The sequence below is a fragment of the Excalfactoria chinensis genome, chromosome 4, assembly GCF_039878825.1.
Source record: "Excalfactoria chinensis isolate bCotChi1 chromosome 4, bCotChi1.hap2, whole genome shotgun sequence".
NCBI lineage: Eukaryota > Metazoa > Chordata > Aves > Galliformes > Phasianidae > Excalfactoria > Excalfactoria chinensis.
This window is the reverse complement of record NC_092828.1, coordinates 54,382,366-54,395,833: the sequence shown is the minus strand read 5'-3', so window position 1 is coordinate 54,395,833 and position 13,468 is coordinate 54,382,366. Positions and strand designations below refer to the sequence as shown.

The following is a 13,468-nucleotide window of genomic DNA, read 5'->3' as shown; positions in this document are numbered from 1 at the left end:
GTAACTGAAATCCGTACAGATGAAATTTGATAGGAAAGCAAATTACACATGCTGCAGCTAATCGATTCAACTTGTTATAAAATCATCAGTTTTTATTAACTTCAGATACTTTTACCTATCTTACATTTTATGGATCACACATACATGAACAAGTAACAAACTGAACCAATGCTATGAGTAGCTGTTTGAAAGCATTTCCTTATGTGCCAGTATTCCCATTTATATTATTAACGCTCATGGATACACTGTGAGCATTCTTTCTTTGATAAACCAAGTAGGTTACAAGACAGGGCTTTTTAAACACTGCAATCTTTTAATTACAGTATGCCTGCTGTTTATAGTACCAATTCACCCTTGATGAGGTGTGGGCCATCACTGTGTGTTTAAAAGTTTGTAATACTTCTCACACTGAAAATCTTCAGGTATAATCCACTTTGGAAGTGCCAATGGTGTACATGCACAGTTGAGGAAAGCCTAAGAAGTCAATACCAGGAAGTGAAATGGCATAAATGCTTAGGAAATGGTTCAACTAATTTATAAAGAAATGTGACAGGGAGGTAAGTGCACTCAAATTACAGTATAGACCAGAAAACCTTTCAATAACAAGAATAGTTTACAAGATGCTAAGGCTGAGAACCTGTAACAATCCTGAAGAAGCTTAAACAACAGCAGAATTGGTGAAAATACAACTCTTGTGTCCAAAGGCATTAAAAATCTTGCAATCAACACATGGTTGAGGAACAGTTAATGAGGTAAGATTGCTTTATTATGTTTAATATATTCAGATATTCAGGAAACATCAAATAGTAGGTATGTTAAACAGCAGCTACAACTTGTATTTACTGGAGTTATTTCAGCTTTTTTCCCTCTGTAGGACTGAAACATCAACTGAACACATACAGGTTAACTTAGGCCCCATTATGAAGGAAAAATATTTTACTTTTTAAAGTAAAAATAAAAGATTCAAAGGTAAACCCGTTTCTTATCAGAAAGTAAGTGTATAGATAATAGTCAGCATGTAAGGAGCCATCAGTTTCTTCCTTTTTATTTAATTAGCATTAGTTAAGTCCAATCAGGCAGCACAGTGCATTCAGTTTCACTACTGACAATGGAAGTGTACACTATTATGCTTAGTAATTCCTTCTTATAGTAAGGTTATGAGAAGCTATACATACTTTGCTCTGTGCAGTTTAACCTTGCTATAAAGAGGCATTCAACACAACAGTACCAAAAAAGTGCTGTAATTACTGTAGTTCAAGTAAGTCACCAAGACTGATTTTCAATGGATCTTGACCAACTTAAGTAGCTAAATCCCACCTAAACTATTTTTAAGTAGGCACCTGCTTTCCTCTACAGTTCTGTCACACTTCAAGTCTTTGCATTGCTAACGTAGAGTTCCAAGTAAGACGTTCCGTATGAACCAGTGCTCAGAAGCTAGCAAACTAGCAGCCAGCGGTTCATTTTATGTAGTCATTTTTCTGTACAAAGTGCTTGCAGCTCAACTAATCTCGTAGTCAGAAGAGTCATTAATCCTGATTCATTCATAGAATCAAGATATACTTCTTCCTGAAAGGGACACTCTTAACCTGTGACCTTCACTGTTGCACTCAATGCACACGTGTATGTGAGCATTTCAAATGTGCCATTGTATTGATTCAACTCTCACATCCTGCCTCTGCTGCTAGAAAGGTGGAATACAAAAGCTCTATTGCAGCAGGTGTAACCATATATTAGGATATGATCAATTTATGTGTCCTGTCAACGTGTAAGTACACATCTACAGTTCCTATCACACATCCAACAAGGTCAGTGGTCAGGCACTCCGCATTTAAAAAGTAGCAATGAACTGTTATTTTTGAATTATTTTGATCTTCTCATTGCTTGTGTATTTAACAACTTTCTTCTTGCATCCTTCCATATCTGACAGAAAATGCAATAAGTCTCTTGTATACTATCTCCAGCACTAACAGAGACACTACAACCACTCCACATATTAAGCTAAATGCCCAGCGTGGTCCCAGGTGAGTGTATATTTGGCTCACAAATACCGGTCCAAGTATGCGCGCTCCACTTCCAGAAGCAGTTAACCATCCCATGTAGACACCCTAAAACAGAGTTACACAGGATTTAGCAAGCCAGGAATTGCCACCAATTGTCTGAATTAAAAAATAGAGAAGTGTTTAAGCCCTGGTTGACATGTGCTAATATTTTGCTAATGACATAAGAGAAGAATATTAGTTAAATCATAGAATGGCATAGGTTGAAAAAGACCATAATGATCACCTGCTTTCAACCCCCCTGCTATGTTCAGGGTCACCAACCACCAGACCAGGCTGCCCCGCGCCACATCCAGCCTGGCCTGATGATGGGGCATCCACAACCTCTCTGGGCAACCTGTTCCAGTGCGTCACCACCCTCTGTGTGGAAAACTTCCTCCTAATCTCTAACCTAAACCTCCCCTGTCTCAGTTTAAGACCATTCCCCATTATCCTATCACTATCCACCCTTGTAAGCAGCCACTCCCTCTCCTGTTTATACACCGATTAGGCTTACCTGAGGTTTTGGGCCTAGAATTTTCGAGTATAAAGTGTAAGACATAACATTACAAACTGGATAGCCTAATCCTATTAGTATGTCAGAGCTGATGTACTGAGCCAGATAGATCATGGGTGTATTCAGGCACCAAGACTGTGTGATGGGGCAGCCTGCAGGTTCTGAGTGATTGGATGGAAGCTGCATTGCTTGCAAACTCCAGAAAGGCACCACCATTTCACTGGGAGTTGTTTGGGGAATGGAACTATTCTTTATCTCTGTAAAAACAAGTAAAATGTACCATTAAGAAGAGATACATTAAAGAAGTTTCAATAAAACATTACGACTATAGTTTAGCATAACTTGGAACTATACCTTGCCACTGGATATTTGGTAGTTTTTTCCCCCAAGGCAGTAAGATAAAGAATCCAATTAAGACAATCAGTAAGCCTCCATGGAGTATGGCACGTTCACCTGTCCTATCAAACAACGACATTAGAATTACATGTATTATTTAAAGTACTACTTGGGAAGGTGTTCATGATACAGCCCACTCACTAACGTGTGGAAAAGATGCCCAACAAAACATCAGCAAGAACAGCAAAATCACAGTAACCTAAAACTTGTTTTTCCTGTGATTCTAGGGTAAGAGAGAGACAAGAGGGTTGTGTTACCAGAACAAGAAAATAACTCTAGTATCGTGGTTCTGTCCAAATCAGAAATATGTTGTCATATCATGCCCAAATTCACTGACAAGGAGGAGACTTCCAGAATACAGACTGGGACACGGTATAAAACCTTTCAGACTTCAGTAATGTAAGTAATAACATTCCAAGAAGATCTAAGAACTTACTTTTTAGACAGCGTTTTCACCACCATGAAAACAGTAACTGATTCAACGCCAATCGCACTAAGGATTATTCCATTATAAAAAACAGCTTTCTCCCTGGTCCAGGAATACATGTCCATCGTCAGTGGAGTAGCTATGCTAAATTGACAATGCAAAATGCCATTATTATTATTATTATTATTTATTAAACAACAAATAAACAAAAATCCAACTATCTTCTCCACAGGCTTTTCTGTATGTAGAGATAAACTGTCCTTAACATCAAACAGTGCTGTAGAAGCATTTTCTCCCAACAGGCACATCAGCGAACAAAGACTGATTATAAACTAAGTCTGCCATTTATAAAATAATAAATCCACTAAACCAAATTCAATACTGCAGTGCAACAGCCAGCTCTTGAGGCATAAACAATATATTTCAGGTAGCTTATGAAAAAATGATAGAGTTATTTTCTCACACAAAGAAAATATGAGAGAATAGATCACCACTTCAAACGTATTTAAAAACAGGCAGTGTATTTTAAAATATAATTGCATAAACAATATAACAACACTGCAAACATAACTACACTACCAATTGTTTCAGTCATTACTGAAATAAGCTTCACTGGAGCTTTTAGAGTTAAGAAGTTCAAGATATGTATGTGCATCCATTCCAAACCTTTGACACGAATGTACTATGTACCACACTATGCTACATATTCTCACCTATTACTGCACTTTAATTCATTACCATCTATCAGGACACAGCAATTTAATTGCACATAGTTTGGAACTTAGAAACATTTCTATTTACAATGAGTAAGATTAAGAAAATGAGTACAAGAGGAAAACTCTGACATGAATACTCTGCTAACCTACGGTACATGTCACAGTATTTTGAGAGAACATAGACACACTTACGTTTCAAAGACTGCAAACACAAACAAGATGACAAAGAAGAGAAAATTGACTGCTACAACAGCAACGTGGTCAATGTTTCCTTCTGCGTCCTGATCCAGAACACCATGTTCTGAAACAAAAGAATAATCAAACCGGCAAACTAAGCTGTTTTACATAATGATTACAGACAGCATTATTGTTTTTTTACTTCGCTAAGTATTTAACGTGCAGTTTGGTGGGCAGGTAGACAATTGCTTTAAATTGCTTTGACAGTTTAAGTAAAACCTTTTTCAGATCCAAATGGAATCGCTAGAACTCCAGTTCCTCTGAGAGAAAATGATTTCAAACAGTTTATGCCATCTGCCGTCCCACTGTCATGCTGAGACTGACAAGTCCTGAGCAGCAGCAAAATAAGCAAACTGCTCTACACATCTTTACAGGGGAAAGCAGAACACCCGCAGTTCCTCTGACAAGGTCAGAAGAACACAGCCAGGAAATTCCCTGCAGGGCAGCAGAGACTTTGTTTCTCTGACCCCTGCAAAGCATTTTCCTAGGCAAAACCTTGAGCTGCAAAGGAATTCTTCCAAATTACCGTCGTAGAGTAAACTTCAAAGAAAACACAGATACCTTCTCCTTCAAAATTGATACTGTTGCATTGCCGTCCCATGTCGTCCACTCGATGCTCTCTGGAAACGTAGAACTGTTTTCAATAATATACATATTCACTTGATCTATTACTAAGTATATTTCTAAATGGCATCATCTCTTATTCTAGTTACTCCCAGCTCCTTTTATTTAGTACCACCTGTGCAGCCTACATTTAACTGCAGTGACCAGCACTGCATTTGAAAACCAAAATACTCTGGTGGGAGAATATGAAACATCTGTGTACTGCCACTGCCACCAATGGGATAACTGCATAAAAATCCCCTCCCAACATGCTTAAAAGAAAGCCATAGAACCCTGTAAGTGAGCTACCTTTATTTCTCTTTAGAGAAAAAAAATACGTGCAGAAGCCAATGTAATATAAAAGATCTGTAGTACAGAAAATAGAAAGTCTGAAGTAATAAGAAATAAAGATTTATACTTTTAGCACTCCAGATTTCAGGCTCACTATTCCTTCTACGCAATGCAAGGTTCATTCTGATCCACTCACTAATGAAGAATATTTTGTTATTTTTCAATTTGATTACCTGAATATAGCAAAGATGAGAATAATATTAATAATTCCTAAAAGAGCCCCAAATAAAACTGGTGCTGTGTACATGTTCAGCTGAAGATGAATTGATTTCCATGTTATTCCTTCTTCTCCAATAAGTGTAAAACAAGTCTGAAAAACTAAAAACAATCACAGTGAGAAAACCTTGAGAATCATGAAGAACATATTACAACACATGGAATAAACATACAGCAACTTTGCTTACCTAGTTTTACAACTGCCAAATAAAACATTTCACCTGTCAATCTTCTGACGTTTTGAGAGTCCTGTTCTAAATAAACTCATGGATACCAGGGGAACCTCAACTAGCCAGAGAAGTTCTTTGTAACATTTAAGTAATGTGTATATAATATATATATTGTACGCCTAATTCGATTACATTTAAATGACTCAGTTTTCAACTCTGAAAGTATCAATGGTTAATCTTCTTTGCCACGTGCAGATGGCAGATTTACTCTTTTCACTATTCCTTCTATACGGAAACCCTCGGCCCTGGGAATGAAGTATTCCTAAAGGAGAGCTGGAGAGAATAATATTATTTTCAATGAAGTTTAGATCACTGCAGAGCAGAAGAGTGTAAGACTGTGTCATTTACAAAGAAGGAAACAAACTCCCTATCAAATTAGGAAAAGGAATTAGCTGAATTTATGCCCTGTGCTAATTGCAGGAAGAATGCAGATTGTCTGCTGCTTGTAGACCCTTTAATACTGTATCAACAGCACTTCACAGCAACTAGACAGCAGTTGTAACAGCAGTTATAACTAACTCAAGAAAACGCTCTGCCCTAAACTTCTCCTCGTTGTATCACCATACACAGAGAACTTCAGGCCTAATGACTGATAATCTTCATCTCCAACTGTAAGAGACAACTGAAGAGTAGAGGCTGCTTCGGATAACATTGCTGGTCACTCTTCACCACACGAGCCAAGTCTAACCCATTTCTCCCACTAAGTTGATAAAGGTATGTCAGGAGCTACATAATACCTGACCCAACAAACACCACTTGAGCTCTTAATTCCCTGAGCTCTCTGTAACATTTGTTACTTCTTTGTATTTTTTGTCAATATGAAGACTTCCTGATGCTCACTACAAGATCAGACAGATCTCTTGGGTGTTATTTTCTATGACATGTGAAGCAAAGTAGATTTTCAGTCATTTCTGAAAGGTGGTAGGGTAACCCTGAACTCCCTTCTCCATGAATAAGCAGCCAGTAGAACAGCATCTTGGGAATTGTTTTTCCCACAGTCAGTAGCACAGAAGTACTAGTTTTTAAACTACAATTAGGATTTCTTTGGAACAGAATATTTTGTTTATATTGACATATACAAGCGCATACAAGTGAATCCCATTTATTTATGACTTTATTTTGATACCACTGGCAAACTGTGCTTTGAAATCATCCCACAGACAGCTGCTAAAAATTCCTGCTTCATGTGCCCAACTTCATCCTACAGAACATCAGGGAAAAGCTGGCTCCAGAGATGTGAGAAAGTAAGAAATGCTCTACCTGGTCCTAATATGAAGCCCACTGCTTGGCAGGCACTGGTATTGGCCATGGCACTTGTTCTTTCTGTAAGAGAAGTGGCACCTGCAATATACGACCGAACTACAGCCACGTTTCCTTAAAAAAAAAAAGAAAGAAACAAATAACAAGGAAGTGTTCAGGTAAATTTTAAGTTGTATTCTTAAATCCTCCACCTGTATTTTCTTACTCGGCAAGGAAATAATACCCATATGAATATGTATACTCATTTACAACTGCACAATTACATAACATTATAATAAACTAGTTTGTGCTGACAAACTCATTACCTTGCTTATTTATAAATTATCATTCACATAATGATAAATTAGGTACTAAAATACCACGTTAACGATCTTACACTAGACACAATATCTATTAATTTTCAGAAATATAAGCTCAGCCGTGATTACCTGCTCCAAATCCCACAAGAGCACGTGCAGTAAGCATGTAGTATTTGTTGTGTGAAGGAGGTATGTGAACATAGGCATAAAGACAATTAGCAGCTACTGAAATTGCAGTTGAAATGACAAGAGGTTCTCTCCTCGGCCTGTAATTGGACCATAAACCAAACAGGGGAGAGGCAACCATTTGGCCAATGCTGTATGAAGCTATAATCCAGCCCAAGAAACTCGCATCTGCTGTCGGATCAATCTGCAAAAACAAATGAAGCAGCTGCATAGGTAAAGTATTAAAGCTTTTTATAACATCAGCAAAACCATTTTAGATTTAGTACTTGAAATACCTGACTGCACTGTAATTCTGAGTGTATATGCAGTATTACTGTGCAGTAACACGGTGTCCAACATGAGCTACCACTGAACGCGTTAGCATGTTGGCATGGTATCATGCAGCACTACATAAATACACTACGCTTGGCCTCAGAAGCAGTTGCTTTTGCATCGTACTTTGTATGGGTAATAAACCTTAGCTAATCGCCTCAGTGCACCAAACTGACAGCAAGGACTCTCCTTCTGAGACTGGAAATGGCTCATCTGCAGCAAATTCAACTATTTCTCATACAGCACCACTAATGTTACAGGCTACAGACCTAATTCAGCAATAAGGTAAAGTTTACAGGCTAGGAGCAACGAACCACTTAAGTCACCTCTGCACATGCCTGAATCTGTCCTGATTTACAAGGCTGATGATGCATTTTCTTTTCTTCTCCAACACAGCACCAGCCTCAATTTTAACAGTATCTCTTAACACTCTGCCCAGGATATGCTCTTCCAAATTTGCATCTGGAACAGTCTTCTACGATTGCATGAGATGTGCAATCCTAACATAAATTAAAATAAAGTTTTAGAGACCTTTTACATTGCTTTTGACAAGAATGCAACAACGATATAAATCAAAGCACTCTCTAGGAGCACAAGCAATTCCCCATTACTGATATCAAGGTCTACTTGTAACAGTCCAAAACACAAGAGTCTCTAGACTCAGCTTCCTTTTGTTCAGAATGCAAACAAACATTACGTATTACGCTTTAGCAAATACAAATGTATTCAGATAAAGAGATTTCAATTGACTCATTGTTCAACAGTGAGATAATTTTGGAAAACCCAGCGTTTTGGATCATGATGTACCTTCCTCAGTTCAGTCCACTGACAGGTTTTATGGAACAATATAAGCAATCTGTAGATGGCAAAACAAAAGTCTCCGTATAACCACACATTTCCCCTTGCTGCACCTCTGCATAACACTGCATAACTTCTGAGCAGAAGTTCTGTCCTCTTATTAATTCAAAAACATTAATATTTACAAACCTTTTGGAGATATGGCCATACAGACATAATTACAATTGAGAAACCTGCAATGCAGTAAAAACACAACTGAGGTTACTTTGTTTGCCATGCCTATTAGTCATTCAGTTTACTGAAACAACTATGGTGGGTTCATTCTTCTGTTCCTATGTCTGCTATGCATTAAAACTCAGTCTGCCACCTCAAAATACTACACGTTATGTGTAATTCTTCTTGAAAAGAAGACCGGTTTTTAAACAGGACATAATACAGTTGCATGCATACTAAGGAAAACACTCCTATGAAAAGAATATTGGTGCACAAGCAAACTGAATGGATTTTTTTCCTCTCAATGGAAAGACAATGAGGTCTCTGAGTAAAAAGAATGTCTTGATACACAGACATATTCATATTAAATAATTTTTAATACATCAGATGGAACAACAGCAAAAAAAACAACACTGAAATATCCCATAATACTCCCAGTTTTTTTTTCTAGGCCCATAGAAAGTTGCTGGAAGGCAAAAATCAACAGAACTCTCACTTGAAGGGGCAGCTGTTTAGGACTGAAACAGGAACTTTTGCTGCAGCAGAGATGCAAAATCCCTTAAGGGAAAACAAGCTCTGATGTGTACTTTGAAACAGATAACACACATTCTCACAAAGATAGTATCTCTAAAGAGCTAAGCTTCTACTTTCATTTCCTAAAAGTTTTTCTTTGGATTATAAAAGTGTGACCTCTCTTTGGGTCGTTTCCATGTCATGACCACTACCTTCTACCATTACCCCAGACTACCACAAAACCCAATGAAGCAAAGACTTAGATAAAAGCTCATTTATTCTCAAAACACAGCCTTATTTATTTTATTAAAAGTAAACTTCTGTTGCAAGCCCTATCTTCCTCTTTGAAGAAAAAAAAAAAAAAACAATGAACCTTTTTATGGGCATAAAAGTGCAGTAGCGTTAAAGGAGTTAAGTAGTTAAAATCTGGAAAACGCTGTAATTTTCACATCTAAATGTACCCACTAAGCAAAGAGCACCGAAATCCATCCGTGTTTACTCACCTACGCTACTAAGAAACATAGTCAGATACATGATCCAGATAGACCTCCACCTGCTCTTGTAATGCTCCTGCGTTTCCACGGCATCTCTGGTTTTTGAGGGCAAAAGAGAAAGAAATGACAGTCACGTTCTCTCAGGACACTGTAAACACTTTCCATGGACATGGCACAGTACAACTGCATAAACTGCTTAACTCCCATGCGGCAACGGACTTCTGCACAGGAGAGAACACTACGCAGGCTCAAAAATACTACACAGAAAGATGTAAAAATTAATAGATATGGGATAAGAAAGTATTATAACACATGTGACTGTATTGTATTATAATTAAAGGAAGAAGAAGAAGGAAAAAAAAGGAAATAGGTGCCACCAGGTACCACTGCGTTCACAAGCGTTGCACGAGAAGAACCTCATCGAGACTTCGATTCAATCTCTGCCTCTGAAGCATCACAGATTTCACATAAACGCTTCGACAGCCACAAATGAAGCCACAAAACCCCAGGCACCTCCCAGAGATGTGACTTAAGCAAACAACCCCAAACCTCTGACCAACCACTGCCTACGCTCGGCGTTGCAGCAAGTCTAGTTTTACTACCACCGAAAGAAAAGAACGACAGCAGCTGCCCACACAGCAGGGGCGCCGTGAAGGGAACGCCGCAGGGCTGGACTGCCGGGAGAAACCTCACGGCCGTTCGGTCGCTCGAGGCCCGACCCTGACCGGGCGGCAGCGCTTCCGCGCATCGCCTCTATCCCGCGGGACGGAGGGCCGCGCCGCGCCAACGAGGACAGCTGCCGGCTCCTAGGAGCCGGGAGCGATGCCGGCCGCCTGTTGCCGCAGCCCCTTCCGTCCGGCCCGAGGAGCCCGTACCTGCCCTCCTGCTGCTGCTGCTCCTGCTCTTCCTCTCCGGCCCGCAGCAAAGGCTCCCGCCCCTCAGCGGCCGCCATACCGAGCTCCGGCCGCTTCCGAGCCCCGCGCCGCCGGGATCCGTCAGGATCCGCCTCCCGCCCCGCCCGGCCCGCCGCCAGAGGGCGCACGCCGCCCCCGCTCCCCACGGCCCCAACGGCGGGCGGCGGGGCGGGGAGAGCCGCCTCACTCTGGGTGCCCGCCGGGCGCCTGCGCGCTCCGCCGACCCCGCCTCGCTCCAACCCTCCTCATGCGGCGCCCCAACGGCAGCGGGAGGAGCGCGGGCAGCGCTGTCGGGTGAGTGACCTTCGTGGGAAGGGGACGGGCAGAGGGAAGTTGGCGGTTTCCACGCGGCGGGTGTCCCCGCCGTGTCTCAGGGCGAGGTGCCTCCTCGCCGCGCTGAACGCCGCTCCCGCACGGCGCTCGGGGTCTTTGAGCCGCCGGGCGGAGGTGGGCGCCTGTGGGCCGCCCTCTGCGGGGCTCCACGCGTGGACTGGGCGAAGCGGCACGGGCAGCGGCCGGCAGCCGGAGCGCTCCTGGCTTAGGCCGCTATGTTTATCTCGCGCCGCTCTGCATCTAGTGAGGTGAGGTGAGGTGAGGTGAGGACTCTGTGCGGTTCGTTTGGGAGTCGTCGCTGTGAGGCGTTTTTCTGCTGTTTGGGGGGAGCGCGATGTCAGTTGGAAGAGAGATTTTTGTTTGTTTATTGAATAATGCGGCCGGGAGAAGTTCAGGGCTCGCAGCAAGTCAGAAATGAATCCAGCCTGTAGTTTTATAGATGCAGTATATCTAGGTTTTCTTGTTGCTTTCTTTGAAAGATAATTTATTAAAATGAAAGGATATTCTAGCAGGCCACTTATTAACGTGCCCGTATCTGTGTTACAATTTCAGTTTCGAAATACAGTTATGTGAAGTTTCCTGGGTAAGCACTGCACTGACTGTATGTTCAGAGCGCAGCTGCTGGCTCTTGGCCTGCAGAACTGTGCAGCATCTTCCTCAGGTCGTGATTTCCAACTGCCCTGACTTTCAAAGGGATCCTGCTGCCCCCTCCCTGGAAGCATCCAAGGCCAGGCTGGATGGGGCTGTGAGCATCCTGCTCTATGGGAGGTGTCCCTGCCTATAGCAGGGGGTTGGAACCACATGGTCTTAAAGGTCCCTTCTAACCCTATGATTGCAATCCTATGATTCTATGATTGTTTCTTCCGGCTTAAACTCTCTAGTATTAAATCTTTAGCCCCATCAACAGCATTTGCCACTTATGACAGTAGAGGTATCTGTATTCTTCTTTCCTTGTAGACGTTGATGGGCAGTGGCTGAAGTTTTGCCCCACCCATTGGTTACTGCCATAAACGAATATGGGATGTCCTATTTTATTTCAGTGGTATTTCTGAGAGATTCTGTACAACGTTCTTTACACCCTCTGAATTGTTCTTTTAGTGTTTTCTGCACTCTTTCCAGTAGTAGTTTAATCTTGCAGCGTTCTTATTGAAATATCCTGAATTACTTACATGACTTCATTTAATCAATGAAGTAGAATAAAGAATGAGATGACCTGTTAGTCTCAGCCAATGTTCCATTTGAATATAATGTATTTGTCTAAGAACCTTGGCATCCCTTGTTGTAACAGAGAGCTCGTGCCAGCCTCTGAACTCATGGCTAAATCCTCCTCGTCATTTTTTCCTCTCTCGTTTGGCAAAGAATTTTGGAAAGAATTTAAAAATCTCCAGGCTGCCTTGCCAGGCTTCAAAGCATTCATTCAAACTTCTTTCACCGTTGCTGGTGAGCAGTGCAGGGATGTAAGTGCTATTCTAGGGTTAGCACATCTCACAGATTGTTCTGCGTGTATTTTCTCAGGCCTGTCCCTCCCAGCCCCCAGGACACCCTCTCAGGCCATCAGTCCCTCGCTGCCCCCTGTTTTCCCCCAGCATCAGGAACATCCCTAGCTGTCTCCCTGCTCCAAGCAGCAGAGGTGCCCTGTGGGGGCTGGAAGAGGTGCTGTCTCGCATCCCTACAGCATGTGGGAGGTTGGTGGATGTTTCCAGTGTCATAGAATCATAGAATGGCTTGGGTTGGAAGGGATGGCAAAGATCATTAAGTTCCAACCCCTCTATGACAGTATATCAATACAGTGTATTGCTGATTACCTCTAAAACTAAGCTATAGCTTCCCATTTTCCACAGTATTTGTGATAGCAGGTTTGCTGTGCTTTAGTAGATTCAGGAGCAAGATGGTGATCTTTGGGGTCTTCTCCCAGGAAAACTTGAATAAGTACAAGAGTACACAAGGTTGTAGAATGCTGGTTTGCCTTTGGTTTTCTGGTACCAGAAAATGTTTACTCTGTGAATGAAAACATTGCCTGGTCTTCCTGCTCTTTTTACTTCATTACAATCAAAAGGTAGCTAGAATTTTAAGAACCAGTTTTCAGTGGTTTCTTTGAGTTGATAAGAAAATAGGTGTATGTAGATCTCTTTGTAAAAAGCTTGGTTTTGGTGGAGTGTCCATGGCAGAAGTTTCCTCCCTGTCCTTTCCCTCCTATCTGTTTTAATACCAAAAGTCCCTCTAGGCTGATACCAGCTACAAACACTTGTGTTGTATTTATGTTGGTTCATATCTTATACTGCATAATTTAATATTGTTTGGGAATTTCATGTGTGCATATTTCAATATCAAAGTAATTTATTCTTCTAGAGCAGGCAGATACGAAGCAGCAATTTGAGACAGGCTGGTGGAGTAACGTCTAGTGTTTTCTGTAGCGT

The 13,468-nt window shown here is 41.3% G+C and overlaps 2 protein-coding genes across 2 annotated transcripts in view; one reads left to right on the top strand and one right to left on the bottom strand.

Moving 5' to 3' along the window:
• Nucleotides 1-62: 62 nt before the first annotated feature.
• MFSD8 (major facilitator superfamily domain containing 8) lies at nucleotides 63-10,888 on the bottom strand. Its single transcript, XM_072336847.1, has 12 exons — nucleotides 10,680-10,888; nucleotides 9,814-9,899; nucleotides 8,774-8,817; nucleotides 7,418-7,658; nucleotides 6,990-7,103; nucleotides 5,457-5,601; nucleotides 4,891-4,949; nucleotides 4,285-4,393; nucleotides 3,386-3,520; nucleotides 2,908-3,011; nucleotides 2,554-2,810; nucleotides 63-2,105 (listed from the first exon to the last, which is right to left on the bottom strand). The coding sequence occupies exons 1-12, from the start codon at nucleotides 10,754-10,756 to the stop codon at nucleotides 1,890-1,892; spliced, it is 1,587 nt and encodes a 528-aa protein (XP_072192948.1). The 5' UTR covers nucleotides 10,757-10,888; the 3' UTR covers nucleotides 63-1,889.
• Nucleotides 10,881-13,468, top strand: part of ABHD18 (abhydrolase domain containing 18) — a 23,034-nt gene continuing 20,446 nt past the window's right edge. Inside the window, exon 1 of the mRNA XM_072336848.1 lies at nucleotides 10,881-11,012. The gene's annotated coding sequence lies outside the window, so the exon portion shown is untranslated. The remainder of the gene's footprint in view (nucleotides 11,013-13,468) is intronic.